This window comes from Myotis daubentonii, chromosome 13, assembly GCF_963259705.1.
Source record: "Myotis daubentonii chromosome 13, mMyoDau2.1, whole genome shotgun sequence".
Classification (NCBI taxonomy): Eukaryota; Metazoa; Chordata; class Mammalia; order Chiroptera; family Vespertilionidae; genus Myotis; species Myotis daubentonii.
In genome coordinates, this window is record NC_081852.1 from 6,826,486 (window position 1) to 6,844,357 (window position 17,872).

The 17,872-nt window shown below is 44.8% G+C and overlaps 1 protein-coding gene across 3 annotated transcripts in view; it reads left to right on the forward strand.

Moving 5' to 3' along the window:
• The window catches only part of WDFY4 (WDFY family member 4), a 256,614-nt gene that overhangs the window by 58,776 nt on the left and 179,966 nt on the right, over positions 1-17,872 (forward strand). For all 3 annotated transcript variants that reach the window (XM_059662081.1, XM_059662080.1, XM_059662082.1), the window contains exon 12: positions 17,134-17,714. In XM_059662081.1, coding sequence (XP_059518064.1) covers positions 17,134-17,714 — 581 coding nt within the window. The remainder of the gene's footprint in view (positions 1-17,133; positions 17,715-17,872) is intronic.

Below are 17,872 nucleotides of genomic sequence, written 5' to 3' on the forward strand. Positions count from 1 at the left end.
ATAAAATACACGCTCGTGTGTCAGTAGCACACCACACTGGACAGAGCAACCTCATAAAATATACGCTCGTGTCAGTGACACAGCACATGGGACACACGGCTCTGTGTGAAATGCATGCTCTTGTGTTAGGAGCACACCACACTGGACAGCACAGCCCGTGTGAAATACTAGTACACGCTCGTGTGACGGGAACACAGCACCTGGAGGATTGGTGAATGAAAAAAGAAAAGTAGAAAATGAAACCATCGGCCTGCTGATCAATGGCCATTTACTCACGTCGGGAATGAGTGAGCTTGCTTTGCCCTTGGCCCTGGTGGAGCCAGTGTCAGACACGGAGGAAGCGCTCCTGTCAGGACGTGGCCTAAAGGTGACACATGCCCCTGACTTCCCTGTAGCTCACAGGTGACAGGAAACAAGAGGGTGAGTTAGTTCCAGGGCCAAACACCATTGAAGATGATTTATATGGAACCAAAACGGAAAGGTAAGTGCCATTTGCAAGACACCAGCGCCGCGTGCTGGTGAAGCGGAGGGGCTGAAGGGGCGTGTAAGGAGGGCAGGAGCGAGGCCTCAAGCCCCCATGACGGTTCGCAGCTGGGAAGGGCCTGCCTTCACGTGGCCCCCTCGCCTCTTAATGTTCCGCAGACGCATGTCTGAGAGCTTCTGACACTGAATGGCAGCGTGGGGTTTGCACCCAAGACGAGTGAGTTAAAGCCTGTGGCCGCTCCTCCGCGCCACGCTGCTCGCTGCACTCCTCTGTGCGTGCGGCTGGCCTCACCCGCCTCACTGTGCCCGGGAGCAGGGCAGCAGGGCCCCGGCAGCCAGGCCGCGCTCTCCGCTGGGCAGCGGCGGGGTCTCCGTCTGTGCCTGACATGGACAGTCAGATCGAAGAGAAGGAAGTTTGGGTTTATTTTGCTCGGAGAGTCCGAGTGTCCGGTTCGTCGTAGGAGAGCCCTGCTTTGCCCAAGGAAAGCCCATCTTGTTTCCTCTCTCGCCCAGAGGTGCCCATGGGAGTGCCGCCTGGGTAGGAGGACTGGGTTTCTAGCATTCCCCATGTGAGGCCATTATGGTGTTTTACAGATGCAATATCACTGCAGCATCGCACTATCAGGAGAGTCGTCAGGGACAAGCTCTGTGCGCTGTTTTAACAGTCACTCCCGGGCCGATGCTGCCTTCTCCCGGGTGCCGGGTGCTGTGGGTGGTCGCGGGGTGCCTGGAGCTGCCCTACTCTCCCAGGCGCAGGGCTGGCAACATGCTGCCATTGCAGGGGGTGGTGGGGAGGGTTGGGGCCCCAGAGCGTTCCAGACTCAGCCACCACGGAGTCATGTGAGCGCCGACCCGTTTGCTGAAATCTGCTGTGGGATTGGCGTCCCCCGAGTCGTCTGGGGAAGCCGCTGGGGCTTCAGAGGCAGGTGGACAGTGAGCTTCTGCTGCAGGCCCTTTCAGGACAGTGGGCGGCCCCTGCCAGAGCACGTGCCTGCCAAGTGGGTCGCACGTCGCATGAGGGGATGCATAGAGTGGGGGGACCTCGAAGGCAGTACCTGGCCTCCCAGGAAGGTTTGCCTTCTCTGAAGGGCACTCACCTCAGGTGTCACCCTTCTCTGCATTCCCCGAGGCAGAATCCACCAGCCGCCCCCGAGAAATCCCTCCAGAAACACCCACTTTAGGGCGGTGTGGCCGAGCCCAGTGGCACTTCCATACCAACACAGACCGCACCACCGAGTCCTGGCAAATGATAACTGAGTTAAAGCGTAATGCAAGCAAATGAATTTCCCCTCCACAGCAGGTGGGGCCATGATTGGGTTATGCACAAATTCAGATTGATTTGCTAATATACATTTAGCCGCTCAAGTCTGAGCTTAATCACATTACCTCACCGATCCTCCAGCATGACACATGGAAAATTATGAGGAAGAACAAATAATAGAATGTGAGATAAATCCTGTTAGTCCTAACGTAGTTAGCGCTCTGCAGCAGACATCCATTTTATAGATTCAAGCTGGAGGAATGCTAACTCAGAGCCGATGACACGGTAACTGAGTTAAGGAGGAGAAAATGGGCTTAACGCTGACCTTTCCTGAAACGTGTCAACCCCAGCCTGATTACTTTGACTTCAGCTGATTAAATTTGCTCCCTGCCGCAGACTCGCCCGCCCTGGTGACGCATGGTCACGCAAAGTTGAGTGGCAGTAATGGAGACCCTTCTCCTGGGCCCCCCGTTCCTGACAAATTGTTTCCTGAAGTAGCACAGTATTTATTTCCCTTTATGATAGAAATGTTTCTCTTTAGTTGCTATGAAATTAAGCCTTTGTAATTGGATTTTGAACTCTTTACTACATGACTCTGCAAATATGAAATTAACCCCATCCCAAGAAATAATAGAGCAGTCTAAGTTCTAATGAGATTACCCCATTCTAGATAATGACCCTGAATTTAATAAATCAAACAAAGCAACAATTAAGGACAGCCATCCCTTTCTCCCCCCTCCCAGCAGGAGGAGAAAAGGGCCATCTCGGAATTTCAGGGATCAGACACTCTGAGAGACACGGCTCATAGGAGAACCATTACTGGGTGGCTTCTCCTTGTAAAATACCTGCTCTCACCACTCTGAATGATGGAGTCCTTCTGAGCAATAGCTGGTGTCAGATTGGACAAAAGTAGAAGGTGGTTTCTCGAGGGAAGAGGGGGTTTTAGTGTTCAGACAATGGATTGTAATCTGATTAGTTTTGTTTTTAATTGCTTTCCTTTTCTGGTATTTGTTTTGTCATATGATAACCAAAAGAGCTTCATTCATTCCATTTGTCCTGGACAACCTCTAATGGTTTAGGAGCCATTGAAAGACTTCACATAAATTTGGATGATTTAACATCCCAGAGCAGCCGGTGGTCCGCGGGCCACTGGTGTTTGTAAGGTCTGAAAGGTTGGCGACTGCTGTCCTAGAGCATAGATTTCCTGATGGCTTCATGGTTTATTTACTGCTCAGGGCACGGGTTATATGGCCAGGCGCCGGAGGTCAGCTTTAAACAGCACAGTGCTCACTGTAACACACACGTGTTCAGCCTTTCCCGTGGCTGGTCAGTGGCAGGAAGAAAGCACCACCACACACACTTCAAGGTTAGAGTGTGTTTCCAACTCAGAGAAGTAAATACTATTGTCGGGAGTGAATGTCTCACACAGGCAACACGGACACAGCACATCTGTCTGCAGCCTCTTCTGGCCCCAGTGTCAGGTCATCAGGGAAACTGTGCCTCTAGGCCAGGGGTGGGCAAAATTTTTGACTCGAGGGCCACAATGGGTTCTTAAACTGGACCGGAGGGCCGGAACAAAAGCATGGATGGAGTGTTTGTGTGAACTAATATAAATTCAAAGTAAACACCATTACATAAAAGGGTACGGTCTTTTTTTTTTTTTAGTTTTATTCATTTCAAACCGGCCGGATCCGGCCCGCGGGCCGTAGTTTGCCCACAGCTGCACTAGGCCCACAGATCACCTACTATGTAAGGCCACCTGGCAGACACTGGGAGACATACAGACCTACCTAATACATAGAAGCAAGCACAAAGAGGCAGACAAAATGAGGAGACAAATAAACATCTTTCAAATGAAAAAACACAAGAAAACTCCAGAAAAATGTAGGTAAGCAATCTACCAGATATAGAGTTCAAAACAACTGTTATAAGGATGCTCAAGAAACTCAGTGAGAACTTCAAAAAGATAGTAACCTTTAAAAAGGATATAGAAGTCATAAAAACACCATCAGAAATAGAGAATACACTAGCAGGAATCAATAACAAATGAGATGGAGCAAATGATGAGATTAATAATTTTGAAGAAAGGTGGCAGAAGCAGGCAATACTTAATCAGAATAGAAAAAAAGAATGAAAAATGGAGAGCATTTTAAGGGACCTCTGGGATAACATCAAGCATAACAACATTTGCATCATGGCGGTACCAGAGGGAGAAGAGACAGAGCAAAGGATTGAGAACCTATTTGAAGAAATAATGACTAAAACCTTCCCTAACCCTGGTGAAAGAAATAGACATACAAGTCCTGAAAGTGCAGAGCCCCAAACAAGATAAACCCAAAGAGGCCCACACCAAGACACAACATAATGGAAATGGTAAAGGTTGAAGACGAAGAGAGAATCTTAAAAGCAGCAAGAACAAAACAGTTAGTTACCTACAAGGGAGTTCCCATAAGATTGTCAGCTAAATGCTCAACAGAAAATTTTCAGGCCAGAAAGGATTGGCATAAAATATTTAAAGTGATGAAAAGCAAGAACTATAGCCAAGACCACTCTACCTGGCAAGGTTATCATTTAAAATTGAAGGAATAATGAGCTTCCTAGACAAGGAAAAGTTAAGGAGTTTATCACTACAAAACCAGTATTACAAGAAATATTAAAGGGACTTACTAGTATTTAAGATTTAGCAAAAGAAAAAACAACAACATAAATGTGAATAATAAAATGGCAATAATTATGTACCTATCAATAACCACTTTAGATGCAAATTGATTAAATGCTCCAATTAAAAAATGTAGGGTAGCTGAATGGATAAGAAAATGAGATTGATGCATTTGTTGTCCACAAGAGACCCCTTGTAGACACACAGACCTTGAAAGTAAAGGGAAGGAAAAAGATATTTCATGTAAATGGAAACAAAACAAGACAGAAAGCTGGGATGGCAATACTTATATCAGACAAAATAGACTTTAAAACAAAGGCCATAGTAAGAGACAAAAGACGTTTCATAATCATAGTGGGATCAATCCAACAATAGGCTATAACCCTTGTAAACAATTACCTGTAGGTGCACCTAACATAGAAGCACCTATAGGTAACTAAGCACCTAATGGACATAAAGGGAGAGAGTGACAGTAATACAGTCATACTAGGGGACTTTAACACCCTACTGACATCAGTGTAGATTTTTCCAAACAAAAGTAAACTAAGGAATGGTGGCCTTAAATGACAAAGTAGACCAGATAAATTTAATTGGTATTTTTAGAGCATTTCTCCCCAAATCAGCAGAATATGCATTATTTTCAAGTTACACATAAAACATTTTCTAGGATAGACAACATATTGGGACACAAATAAGTCTCAATAAATGTAAGAAGATTGAAATAATTATCGAACATCTACTCTGACCACATTGGTATGAAACCAGAAATCAATTTAAAGAAAAAAGAAAAAACCCTGAAAAACACAGAAACACAGGGAGGCTAAATAATATGCTAGTAAACAATGAGATCAAGGAAGAAATGAAAAGATATCTTGAGACAAATGAAAATGAAACACAGCGACTCCAAATCCAGCAAAAGCAGTCCTAAGAGGGAAATTTATAGTAGTACAGGCCTACCTCAAGAAACAAGAAAAATCTCAAATAGACAATATCACAGAACACAATTTCTTGTAGTCTCCCCTGTTGCCAGCAATTGGAGAGCTGAGCTAGACACATGCTGAGTACATTGCCCGGTTTAGTAATAACTGGATTTGTCAAAGCTGAGGCTCCTTCACTCTCACAGTTTCATAGAGTTGATCTAATTTCGCTCTCGCAATTGCCTCAGATTGGAAATTCCAATGTGCCGTATGTAACAGCTTTCTTTCTAGTGTTTTTTTTTTGTGTAGCATTTGTGGCCATTGTGTTTGGGGGTATTTTCTTTTCTTTTCTCTATATTTTTAAATTTAAAAATATTTTACTTTTCAGTTACAATCTACATTCAGTACTACTTTGTGTTAGTTTCAGGTGTACAGCACAGTGCTTACCAGGGGTCCTCAAACTTTTTAAACAGGGGGCCAGTTCACTGTCCCTCAGACCATTGGAGGGTCAGAATATAGTTTTTAAAAAAAACTATGAACAAATTCCTATGCACACTGCACACATCTTATTTTGAAGTAAAAAAACGAAACGGGAACAAATACAATATTTGTATTTGCATGTGGCCCGCGGGCCATAGTTTGAGGACCCCTGGTAGACAATCACATACTTCACAAAGTGTTCCCCCAATATTTGCAGTCCTACCTGGCACCACACATAGTTATTACAATATTATCTATAATAATAAAAGCGTAATATGCAAATCAACCAAACGACCGAACAGAAGAATGACCATCTAAACGACCATGCTACCACACGCACGGGCACCACGCCAGCCAAGGCGGGTGCCATGCAATTGGTCATGAGACTGCACCATCACTCCATGATCGCCCTGCAGAGGAAGGCCCAGGCCACCAGCCAGTGAGGCATTCTATTGGGGTGGGAGCTCTGTTATGGCCCCAAAGGGAGGCCCAGGACACACTCTGCACACCGATCATCACTGAGCCCTGGCCGGGTGGGCGGGGCCTTCCTCTGCAAGGCAATTGATCTGGGGGCCCCGCGACCAATTATCCCACAGAGGGAGGCCCAGGCCAGCCAAGCAATCGCACCCCAAGCCTATCACCTGTAGAGAGAGGCCACTGGTGGTGGGGGAGGGGGGGCAGCGCTGCACAGATGGCAAGCCGTGACAGTGGCGGGGGCAGGCCCAGCTGCTGGCAGCTGGGAGAAGGAAAGCCCTGATAGGCCCTGATCACCGGCCAGGCCTAGAGACCCTACCCAAGGGGCACACTCCCCGCCCCTGTATGATTTCGTCCACCAGGGCCCCTAGTTAATTATATTTCCTACTTTACATCCCATGACTTTTTTTTGTAACTACCAATTTGTACTTCTTAGTCCCTTCATCTTTTCCACCTGTCCCCCAACTACTCTCCCCTCTGGCAACTATCAGTCTGTTCTATTTTGTTTATTCCTTTATTTTGTTCTTTCGATTCCACGCATAAGTGAAATAATATGGTATTTGTCTTTCTCTGACTGACTTATTTTACTTAGTATGTTACCCTCTAGGTCCATCCACGTTTTTACCAATGATAAGATCTCATTCTTTTTATGACTAACTAATATTTCATTGCATACAACACAGCATTTGTATCCACTCATCTGTTGATGAGCATTTGGGTTGTTTCCATAGTTTGGCTATTGTAAACAACACTACAATGAACATAGGAGAGCATGTATTCTTTCAAATTAGTGTTTTGGGTTTCTTCAGATATACACTCAGAAGTGAAATGGCTGGGTGATAAAGGAGTTTAATTTTCAATTTTTGAGGCACCTCCATACTGTTTTCCATAGTGACTTGCACCAATCTACATTCCGATGAATGGTACACAAGTGTTCCCTTTTCTCTACATCCTTGCCAGCCAACATTTCTTTGTTTGTTTTTTAATTCTCACCTGAGGGCATGCTTAGATAGAAGAAGGAGGTGGGGAGAGAGAGATATGAAAGAGAAACATTGATCGGTTGCCTTCTGTATGTGGCCTGACCAGGGATCGAACCCTCAACCCAGGTATGTGCCCTGACTGGGAATCAAACTGGCAATCTGTTGGTGCACAGGATCATGCTCAACCAAATGAGCCACTCCTGCCAGGCTCAACATTTGTTGTTTGTTGATTTATTAATGATTGCCATTCTGACAGGCGTGAGGTGATGTCTCATTGTGGTTTTAAATTGCATTTCTCTGATGGTTAGTGACATTAAACATCTTTTCATGCCCATTGGCCAACTGTATGTCCTCTATGGAGAAGTGTCTAGGCGGGTCCTCTGCCCATTTTGTAATTGAATGTTTGTGTTTTTGGTATTGAGTTGTATGAGTTCTTTATAAATTTTGGATATTAACCCTTTATTGAATGTATCATTGTCAAATATCTTCTCCCAATGGGTCGGTTGTCTTTTTGTTTCATTGATGGTTTCCTTTGCTGTGCAAAAACTTTTTAGTTTGATGTAGTCCCATTTGTTTATTTTTTTGCCTTTGTTTCCCTTGCACAGGAGACATGTCAGAAAATACATTGATAAGAGAAATGTAAGCTTTACAGCTTATGTTTTCTTCTAGGAGTCTTATGGTTTCAAGCCTTACATTTAAGTCTTTAATCTATTATGAGTTTATTCTTATATATGGTTTAAAAACGTGGTCTAGTTTCATTATTTGCATGTGTCTATACAATTTTCCCAGCGCCATTTATTGAATATACTGTCTTTACTCCATTGTATGTTCTTGCCTCCTTTGTCCTAATACTAATTGACCATATAGGTGTAGGCGCTTTTGTCTATACTCAGCTGTATTGATCTGTATATCTGTTTTTATACCAGTACCTTGCTCTTTTGTTTGCTATGGCTTTGTAGTATAGGTTGGCATCAGGTAGTGTGCTATCCCCAACTTTGTTCTTTCTCCATATTGGTGAGGCTCTTTGGGATCTTTTACGGTTTCATCATATAATTTTTTGGGTTATTTTTTCTAGTTATGTGAAAAATGCCATTGGTATTTTTGTAAGAATTGCATTGAATCTAGACTGCTTTGGGGACTATGGGCACTTTAATGTTAATTCTTTCTATCCATGAGCACGTTATATGCTTCTATTTATGTATGTGTTCTTCAGTTTCTTTCTTCAGTGTCCTATAATTTTTTGAGTACAGGTCTTTTACCTCATTGGTTAAATTTATTCCCAGGTATTTTATTTTTTTTAATGCATTTGTAAGTGGGATAGTTTTATTAGTTTTTCTTTCTGATAGTTCATTATTGGGGTATAAAAATGCAGCTGATTTCTGAATATGTATTTTGTATACTGCTGCTTTGCTGAATTCATTTACCAGTTCCAGTAAATTTTGGTGGAATCTTTAGGGTTCTTATATACAATATCATGTCATTTGCAAATGACAGTTTTACTTCTTTCTTTTCAATTTGGATGCCTCATTTCTTCTTCTTGTCTGATTGCTATGGCTAGGACTTCTAATACTGTGTTGAATAAGAGTGGTGAAAGCAGACATCTGTCTTGTTCCTGATCTTAAGGAAAAAGCTCCTAGTTTTTGGCCATTAAGTATGTTGTTGGCTTTGGGTTTTTCATATATGTCTTTATTATATTCTGGTATGTTCTTTATTCCCACTTTGCTGAGAAACTTTATTATAAATAGGTGCTAGATTTTGTCAAATATTTTTTTCTGAATCCATTGATATTATCATACTAGAGGCCCAGTGGACAAATTTGTGCACAGGTGGGGTCCGGCCAGCCTGCCCCAATCGGGGCTGATCAGGCCAGGCTGGCTGGGGGGGAGGGGCCGCGGGTGGTTTGCCGCTGGCCCCACCCCCGATCTGAGTGGGGGGCCGATTGGAGGTGGGGGCAGCTGGGGACAGGGGCCACAGGAGGTTGGCTGGCTGGTCCCACCCTTGATCAGGCCGGTTGGCCGGTCACAGTGTGCGTCATAGGGACTGGTCATTCCGGTTGTTTGGTCATTCCAGTCGCTTGGCTTTTATATATATATAGATGATTTTTACCTTTCATTTTGTTTATTTGGTGCATCATGTTAATTGATTTACAAATATTATACCAACCTTGCATCCCAGGAATAAATCCCACTTGATCATGATGTATTGATCTTTTTTATGTTGCTGAATTCGGGTTGCTGATATTTTGTTGAGGATTTCAGCATCTATGTTCATCAGGGATATTGGCCTATAATTTTCTTTCTTTGTAGTGTCTCTATCTGGTCTTGGAATTAAGATAATGCTCCTCTTGTAAAATAAGTTTGGGAGTTTTCATTCCTCTTCAATTTCTTGGAATTGTTTAAAGATAGGTGTTAGTTTTTCTTTGCATGTTTAGTAATATTTATCTGTGAAGCTATTCAGTCTAGGACTTTTATTTATTGAACTTATTTTGATTATTGCTTCAATTTCATAGGTTGTAATTGGTTTGTTCAGATTTTTTCTTTTTTTATTATCTTAAGTTTTACATCTGTCTCCTTTTTTCCCAATTGATTCCCCCACCCCCAGTCCCAGCAATAATTCCCACCCTGGGCAAGCCCCCACCACCCCAGTGTCTGTGTCCATTGGTTATGCTAATATCCATGCATACAGGTCCTTTGTTTGCTCTCTAACCCCCCCCTCCCCTGCCATTTGTCTCTGGATCTATTCTTGTTCATCAAATTATGTTGATCATTATATGCCACACTAGAGGCCCTGTGCACAAAGATTTGTGCACTGGGGGGAAGGGGGGGTCCCTCAGCCCAGCCTGTGCCCTCTCGCAGTCTGGGACCCCTCGGGAGATAACAACCTGCTGGCTTAGGCCTGCTCCCTGGTGGCAGAGGGCAGGCCCAATCCCTAGGTGCAGCCCCTGGTCGGGCTCAGAGCAGGGCCGATTGGGGAGTTGGGGCGCCACCCTGTCATGCACAGAGCAGGGCAGATTGGGAGGTTGTGATGCCACCCTCAGTCACGCTCAGGGTAGAGCCAATTGGGGGGTTGGGGCACTGCCCCCTGTCACACTCAAGGCAGGGTCGATGGGGAGGTTGCGGCGCCACCCCCTGTCACGCACAGAGCAGGGCCAATCAGGGGGGTGGGGCATTGCCCCCGTCACACACAGAGCAGGGCCCATCAGGGGGTTGGGGTGCCGCCACTCTCACACTCAGGGCAGGGCCGATGGGGAGGTTATGGCTCCACCCCATCACACACAGAGCAGGGCCTGTGGGGGGGGGGCGTTGGGGAGTCCCCCCTATCAGGCACAGAGCAGGGCTGCTCAGGGGGTTGGGGCCCCGCCCCCTGTCACACACAGAGCCGCAGGGCGATCAGGGGGTTTGGGTGCTGCCCCTTGTCACACTGATCCCAGTGCCGGGAGGCATATTACCCTTTTACTATATAAGGTAGAGGCCTGGTGCATGGGTGGGGCCAGCTGGATTGCCCTGAAGGGTGTCCTGGATCAGGGTGGGGGTCCCCACTGGGGTGCCTGGCCAGTCTGGGTGAGGGGCTGAGGGCTGTTTTCAGGCTGGGAGTGACTGAAGTTCCCAACCGCTCCTTTTTTTCTTTTTTTTTTTATTCTGGGCCAGCTTTACCTTGAGGCTTGGCTCCAGCTCTTAGGCCTCCGCGGCTGAAAGTAGATTTCTGGCCTTTGCTTACAATGTTGTGAATCTGCTGGCTGAAGTCCGGCGGTATTTGTTACAATGTTTCTTAAACTGCCCTCTCAGAGGCCTGCAGCCGCAGGCGGGGAATGTTGGTTTCCTCCAACGATCCTCCGTCACTGAGGCAAGCAAGCCTCATGTTAGTTTCAAGCTGCCTGGCTGCCAGCCGCCATCTTGGCTGACAGTTAATTTGCATATCTCGCTGATTAGCCAATGAAAAGGGTAGTGGTCATACGCCAGTTACCATGTTTCTCTTTTATTAGTGTAGATATGAGTGAGATCATGTGATATTTATTTTTCTCTGACTGGCTTATTTCACTTAGCATAATGCTCTCCAGTTCCATCCATGCTGTTGCAAGTGGTAAAAGTTCCTTCTTTTTTATAGTGGCTTGGTATTCCATTGTGTAGATGTACCATAGTTTTTATTTTTTTATTTATTTTTAAAATATATTTTATTGACTTTTCACAGAGAGGATGGGAGAAGGATAGAGAGTTAGAAACATCGATGAGAGAGAAACATCGATCAGTTGCCTCCAGCACATCCTTCTGGGGATGTGCCCGCAACCAAGGTACATGCCCTTAGCTAGATTCGAACCTGGGACCCTTCAGTCTGCAGTCCGACGCTCTATCCACTGAGCCAAACCGGTTAGGGCTGTACCATAGTTTTTAAATCCACTCATCTGCTGATGGGCACTTAGGCTGTTTCCAAATATTAGCTATTTGTAAATTGTGCTGCTATGAACATAGGGGTGCATATGTCCTTTCTGATTGGTGTTTCTGGTTTCTTGGGATATAGTTCTAGAAGTGGGGTCACTGGGTCAAATGGGAGTTCCGTTTTTAACTTTTTGAGGAAACTCGAGTCTGTATTCCCACCAGCAGTGCACGATGGTTCCTTTTTCTCTGCATCCTCACCAGCACTTATCATTTGTTGATTTGTTGTTGATAGCCATTCTGACAGGTGTGAGGTGGTGCCTCATTGTCATTTTGATTTACATCTCTTGGATGATTAGTGGCTTTGAGCATGTTTTCATATGTCTCTCAGCCTTCTGTATGTCCTCTTTCGAAAAGTGTCTACTTAGGTCCTTTGCCCATTTTTTGATTAGATTGTTTATCTTCCTTTTGTTAAGTTGGATGAGTTCCCTGTAAATGTTGGAGATTAAATCCTTATCAGATATAACATTGGCAAATATGTTCTCCCATGCAGTGGACTCTCTTGTTGTTTTGTTAATGGTTTCTTTTGCTGATCAGAAGCTTTTTATTTTGATGTAGTCCCATTTGTATATTTTCTCCTTAGTCTCCATTGCCCTAGAAGCTGTGTCGGTAATGATATTGCTAAGACACCTGTCTGCTATTTTGCTGCCTATGGAGTCTTGTAGGATTTATACGGTTTCCCATCTTACATTTAAGTCCTTTAGCCATTTTGAGTTTGTTTTTGTGTATGGTGTAAGTTGGTGATCTAGTTTCATTTTTTTTGCATGTATCTGACCAAATTTCCCAGCACCATTTATTGAAGAGACTGTCTTGATTCCATTGTATGCTCTTGCCTCCTTTGTCAAATATTAATTGAGCATAATGGCTTGGATCAATTTCTGGGTTCTCTGTTCTGTTCCATTGGTCTATATGTCTGTTCTTGTGCCAGTACCAGGCAGTTTTGAGAACTATGGCTTATTAATATAGTTTGATATCTGGTATTGTTATCCCTCCAATTTTGTTCTTTCTCAGGATTGCTGTAGCTATTTGGGGTCTTCTTTTTTTATGCCAGATGAATTTTTGGAGAGTTTGTTCTAGATCTTTGAAATATGCTGTTGGTATTTTAATGGGGATTACATTGAATCTGTATATTGTTTTGGGTAGTATGGACATTTTAATGATGTTGATTCTACCAATCCATGAACATGGTATGTTCTTCCATTTGTTTATCTTTTCCTCTATCTCTTGTTTCAGTGTCCTGTAGTTTATCGAGTACAGGTCTTTTACCTCCTTATTTAAGTTTATCCCTAGGTATCTTAATTTTTTTTGTGCAATGATAAATGGGATTTTTTTTTCATTTCTCTTTCTGTGAGTTCATTATTGGTGTATTAAAAGGCCATAGATTTCTGAGTGTTAATTTTGTATCCTGCTACATTGCCAAATTCATTTATTAGGACTAGTAGTTTTTTGATGGAGTCTTTGGGGTTTTCTATGTACAGTATCATGTCATCTGCCAATAAAGACAGTTTTATTTCTTCTTTTCCGATTTGGATTCCTTTTATTTCTTCTTCTTGTCTTATCACTATGGCTAGCATTTCCAGTACTGTATTGAGCAGGAGTGGTGAAAGTGGGCATCCCTGTCTTGTTCCCGTTCTTAGGGGAAATGAGTTTAGTTTTTGCCCATTGAGTATGATGTTGGATGTAGGTTGGTCATATAGGGCTTTTATTATGTTGAGGTATGATCCCTCTAGTCCTACTTTGATGAGAGTTTTTATCAAGAAAGGGTGTTGGATTTTGTCAAATGTTTTTTCTGTATCGGTTTATATAATGATGTGATTTTTGTCTCTTAATTTGTTTATGTGATGTATCACATTTATTGATTTGTGGATATTGTACCATCTTTGCATTCCCAGAATAAATCCCACTTGGTCATGGTGCATGATATTTCTAATGTAAGGCTGGATCCAATTTGCTAGAATTTTGTTGAGGAATAGTATGTTCATCAAAGATATTGGCCTGTAGTTGTCTCTCTCTCTCTTTTTTTTTTTCTTTTTTTTGTGTGGTGTCTTTATCTGGTTTTGGAATTGGGGTAATTCTGACTTCATAGAAAGAGCTTGGAAGTTTTCCTTCCTCTTGAATTTTTTGCAATAGTCTGAGGAAGATAGGTTTTAATTCTTCTTTGAATGATTGGTAGAACTCTCCAGTAAAGCCCTCTGGACCATAGCTTTTGTTTGCTGAAAGATTTTTGATCACTGCTTCAATTTCTTCTGTGGTTATTGGCCTATTCAGGTTTTTTCAGTCTTGATTGTCTTGGAAGATTGTATGTTTCTAGATATGTACTCATTTCTTTCAGATTGCCCAATTTGTTGGCATATAATCTATACTAATAAAAGGGTAATATGCTAATTAGGGCAGATGTCTTCTGGATGTCCATCCAGACATCCATCCAGACAAAGCCACAGCAGCTGCGAGGGCCTAGGGCCTGCGCCATACGGGAGGGGTGGGCTGGTCTGGCACTCATGTGGGAGGGGCGGGCTGTTCCAGTGCCACCGGTCCAACCACAGCCCCTTTTGCAGAGGTGGTGAGAAGGCAGCACTGCACCCCCTCTGCAAAGGTGGGGCAGCCCGGTCCCACTGTTCTCCCTTTCGCAGAGGCAGCCACAGAGGCAGCAGCACGGGCCCAGTTAAGGCACCATGCCTTCGCAGGAGCTGGACGGGGTGCAACCTACTGTGCCTCAACCTGCCACAGCCACTCCCCCAGGCAGCCTGGCCACAGATACCCCCCCACCCACCAGTGGGCAGGGGATGGGGCCAGCACTAAGAGGCGAGGGCTGAGGGCCTGCAGCTGTGGTGGCCGGCAGTGGCAGCAGCAGCGGGGTGATGGGGGAGCACCTTCCCCTGATCAGCCTGGTTGTCTCCCTCAGAGGAGGACATCCCATACCCTGAGGGCTCCGAAACTGTGAGAGGGACACCCCCTCCCATGCACGAATTTTGTGCACCAGGTCTCTAGTTATTTATAATATCAAATAAACAATATAACCTTATACCTAAAGGAGCTAGAAAAAGAAAAACAAAGCCCAAAGTGAGTAGAAAGAAGGAAATAATAAAATTAAGCAGACATAAAAAAAATAGAGCCTATAAAAATAGTAAAAAAGATCAGTGTAATCAAGAGCTGGTTTTTTGAAAAGACAAACAAAATTGATAAATCTTTAACCTGATTCATCAAGAAAAAAATGAGAGAGGACCCAAATAAATTAAATCAGAAATGAAAGAGAAGTAACAACTGACTCCACAGAAATACAAAGGGTTATAAGAAAATACTATGAACTATACTAGTACATGCCAACAAACTGTACAATCTGGAAGAAATGGATAAGTTCTTGGAAACATAGCCTTCCAAGACCAAACCAAGAAGAAATAGCAAATCTGAACAGATCGATTACCACTAAAGAAATAGTTACGCCATATCCGCACCTAGAAGGAGAAAGCAGTGGTTACTGCCTAGTCCTTAGTACTCAGTGGCCTCCATCTTTCTTGCAGTCTGATCTACCATTCCGATTGCATCTCTCATGAGCCCTGAGCTTCATCGGCCTGATGCTGAGTTTCTTTCAAAGAACGAAGTAACAAATTCAGTTTCTCCACAATTGTCTTCCTGAGCTCTGGTGGACAGTCATTGATCTACCACTAGAAGTCTTTTTCTAGAACCAGGGGGGAAAAAGTTGGCCCATGTTGGTTAGGATGAATTTTTCTACTTCACCCTATGTTATTATTTTTCAATTTTGAACATAATTGTGGACTTTGGCCTTTCATAGATTTTCCTTGTTACTACGATGTTTGTCTTGTTTTTTAATTTCTCAAAATGTCATGGGTGGAGCAGTGGAAACCCTTTCAGCAGCGCCGTGGCCATCAGCGCTTTGTCATCTTTGAGAGTCCTCGCCTGTGCGCACTCACTTGATCCTGGCCCTTCTGTGTCCGCCTACCCAGGCATGGGATTGACTTCCCACCAAGCTCATGTTTCTGTAGAGGCTATAATAGTCGATAACAGCGTCTGGGTGGTAGGGGCACACAGATAAACACTGGTTCTAGATTAGGATTGCCAGCATTTTAGGGATAGAGCTGAAAATTCTTATTCCCCCAAAAGTGTATGGCTTCATAGTTCATAGTTACCTGTAATTTTACTAAGTATCTATTTGACTTTCTCTATATGAATTTTTATCTAGTTCATTCCCTCCTTTTATAAATCTATCCTACAAGTTTCTCTATTAACTTCCAGCTTTATGCTATTGGTTGTCATCGTAAACTGTGCATGTAAGAGACAACATCACCCCCTCCCTCCTGCGGCCTGTTTCAGGCATCCTGGAATTGACTAACTTGTGCTGTCCAGACCATTGTCTTCCTTGTGTCACTAGAACATTAAATACCTGAAAGGACAAAACAATTCAAATCTCTCTCCAGAGCTGACCAACTCAATCTCACGGCCTGGCCCCTCTCTGGGAAACATGCCCAAGATGCCTGGATGGGGTCCCATGCAATTGTTGTGAAGAGTAAATAACTAAAGGAAACAACTAGAGGCTTTTAATATTTATCTAAAATCACCCACACATTCTTCAGTTTTAGGTGTGAAGCTTTAGCACTGAATAGGAATTTTTTAAATGCAGTCCTTTCAAAGCATTTATTAAATACCCAGTGTATACCATGCACTGGGCTCGATGACTGACACTTTGTAAGTGCACAATAAATGTTTGATTTAAAAGGAATTAAAAGTTTGTCTGCCCAGTAACAATCTCAGCAATCTGGAGAAGGCAGATTCTACTTGTACGTTAGAATAGCCAGAACTTTTGCGTGCGCTCTCGGGCAAGCGTCATCTATGGGTTTCTGCCCGTTAAAGGTTCCTCTTCTCTACCTTGATTCCTCATAAGCTCACACCAGACTTTAAGTAGATTCCTTTACTATCATTCCACATTTAACAGTGGTACCCATGCTTGCACAGAGAGAGATGAGTAAGAATGAGTTGCATTGTATAGATTTCACTGTGAGCAGTGACCTTTGCAATAGAAGAGATGGTTCATTTCATTTGTTCAGCGACTACTTACAGGTGTGCTGTGTTCCACAGCAGTGAGCAGCCTGATCGTCCGGTGCGCCATCAGGGCATTGGAGGGGCTGTGTGAGCACAGGCTGGGAGAGGGAGGAGCTGGGGGCCCGGGAAAGCTTACTTTTGAGATTTGGGGCAGTAAGTCCACCCCACAAATGAGCATACTCTTTCAAAGCAGCCATTTGAAAGAAGGCTCGAGGGCAACCTAAAACTAAAATGAAGAGGAACAGCATTGACCTCCCGCTGTTTCAGAATTGCCCCAGGGAGCTGGCTGCGCCTGTGCCGCTGAGGGAAGGCCCGTGCTTCGGCGGGATGTGCGGGAGCTCAGCGCTGAAGGCCTGTCTCCTGGGCCTGACTCACGTTTCTGTTGGTGTTTCAGTCTCTCCTCCGGATCCTGGAGACGCCCAAAGGCCGTGCTGCTTTCAGAGTCTCCAGTGGGTTCAACGGGCTGCTGTCCCTGCTCTCTGACCTGGAGGGCTCTCTCCAGGACCCCCCCGGGCAGATGTGGGGGGCGGTGTCCCCCAGCCAGACCCTGGGCCTGGTCCTGCACACCCTCTGTGTGCTGTCCGCAGCGCTACACCTGGACCCTGTCAACGGGGACTTCTTCCGGAGGAACGGGCTCTTCGAGAAGCTGGCCGAGGACCTCTGCTTGCTGGGCTGCTTCGGGCCCCCCGAGGAAGAAGGAGCCGCTCTGCACTCCGGGGAGGCCTCCAAGGCCAGGCCATTTGCTGATTTGCTGAGGGTGGCCTTCGCCTCTGTCAGCCTCTTCCCACCCAAGATACAGAGCTGTCTCCAGATCCTCAGCTTCCTGGACGGCATGGCCAGCGGCACCCTCCACCGGCGCTGGGACCTGAAGGTGCCGCTCAGAGCTGGGCCGGAAGCAGCTGTGGACGCCCAGAAGGGAGAAGCTGGCAGCGACCCGCACGGCAACTTGGAGCAGTGGCCAGACCTGGAGGAGAGGTAGAGCTTTGCTGCCTGCTTTGCGATCGGGTCATCAGTGTATCTGTCTCCCGTTTCCTACCCACACATCCCACAGGTGGAGTGGGCAGAAAGCCTAGGCTACAGCTGGGTGTGCAAAAATGTCACATGGCTTCCTGCTCTTTAAACCAAGTGAACTC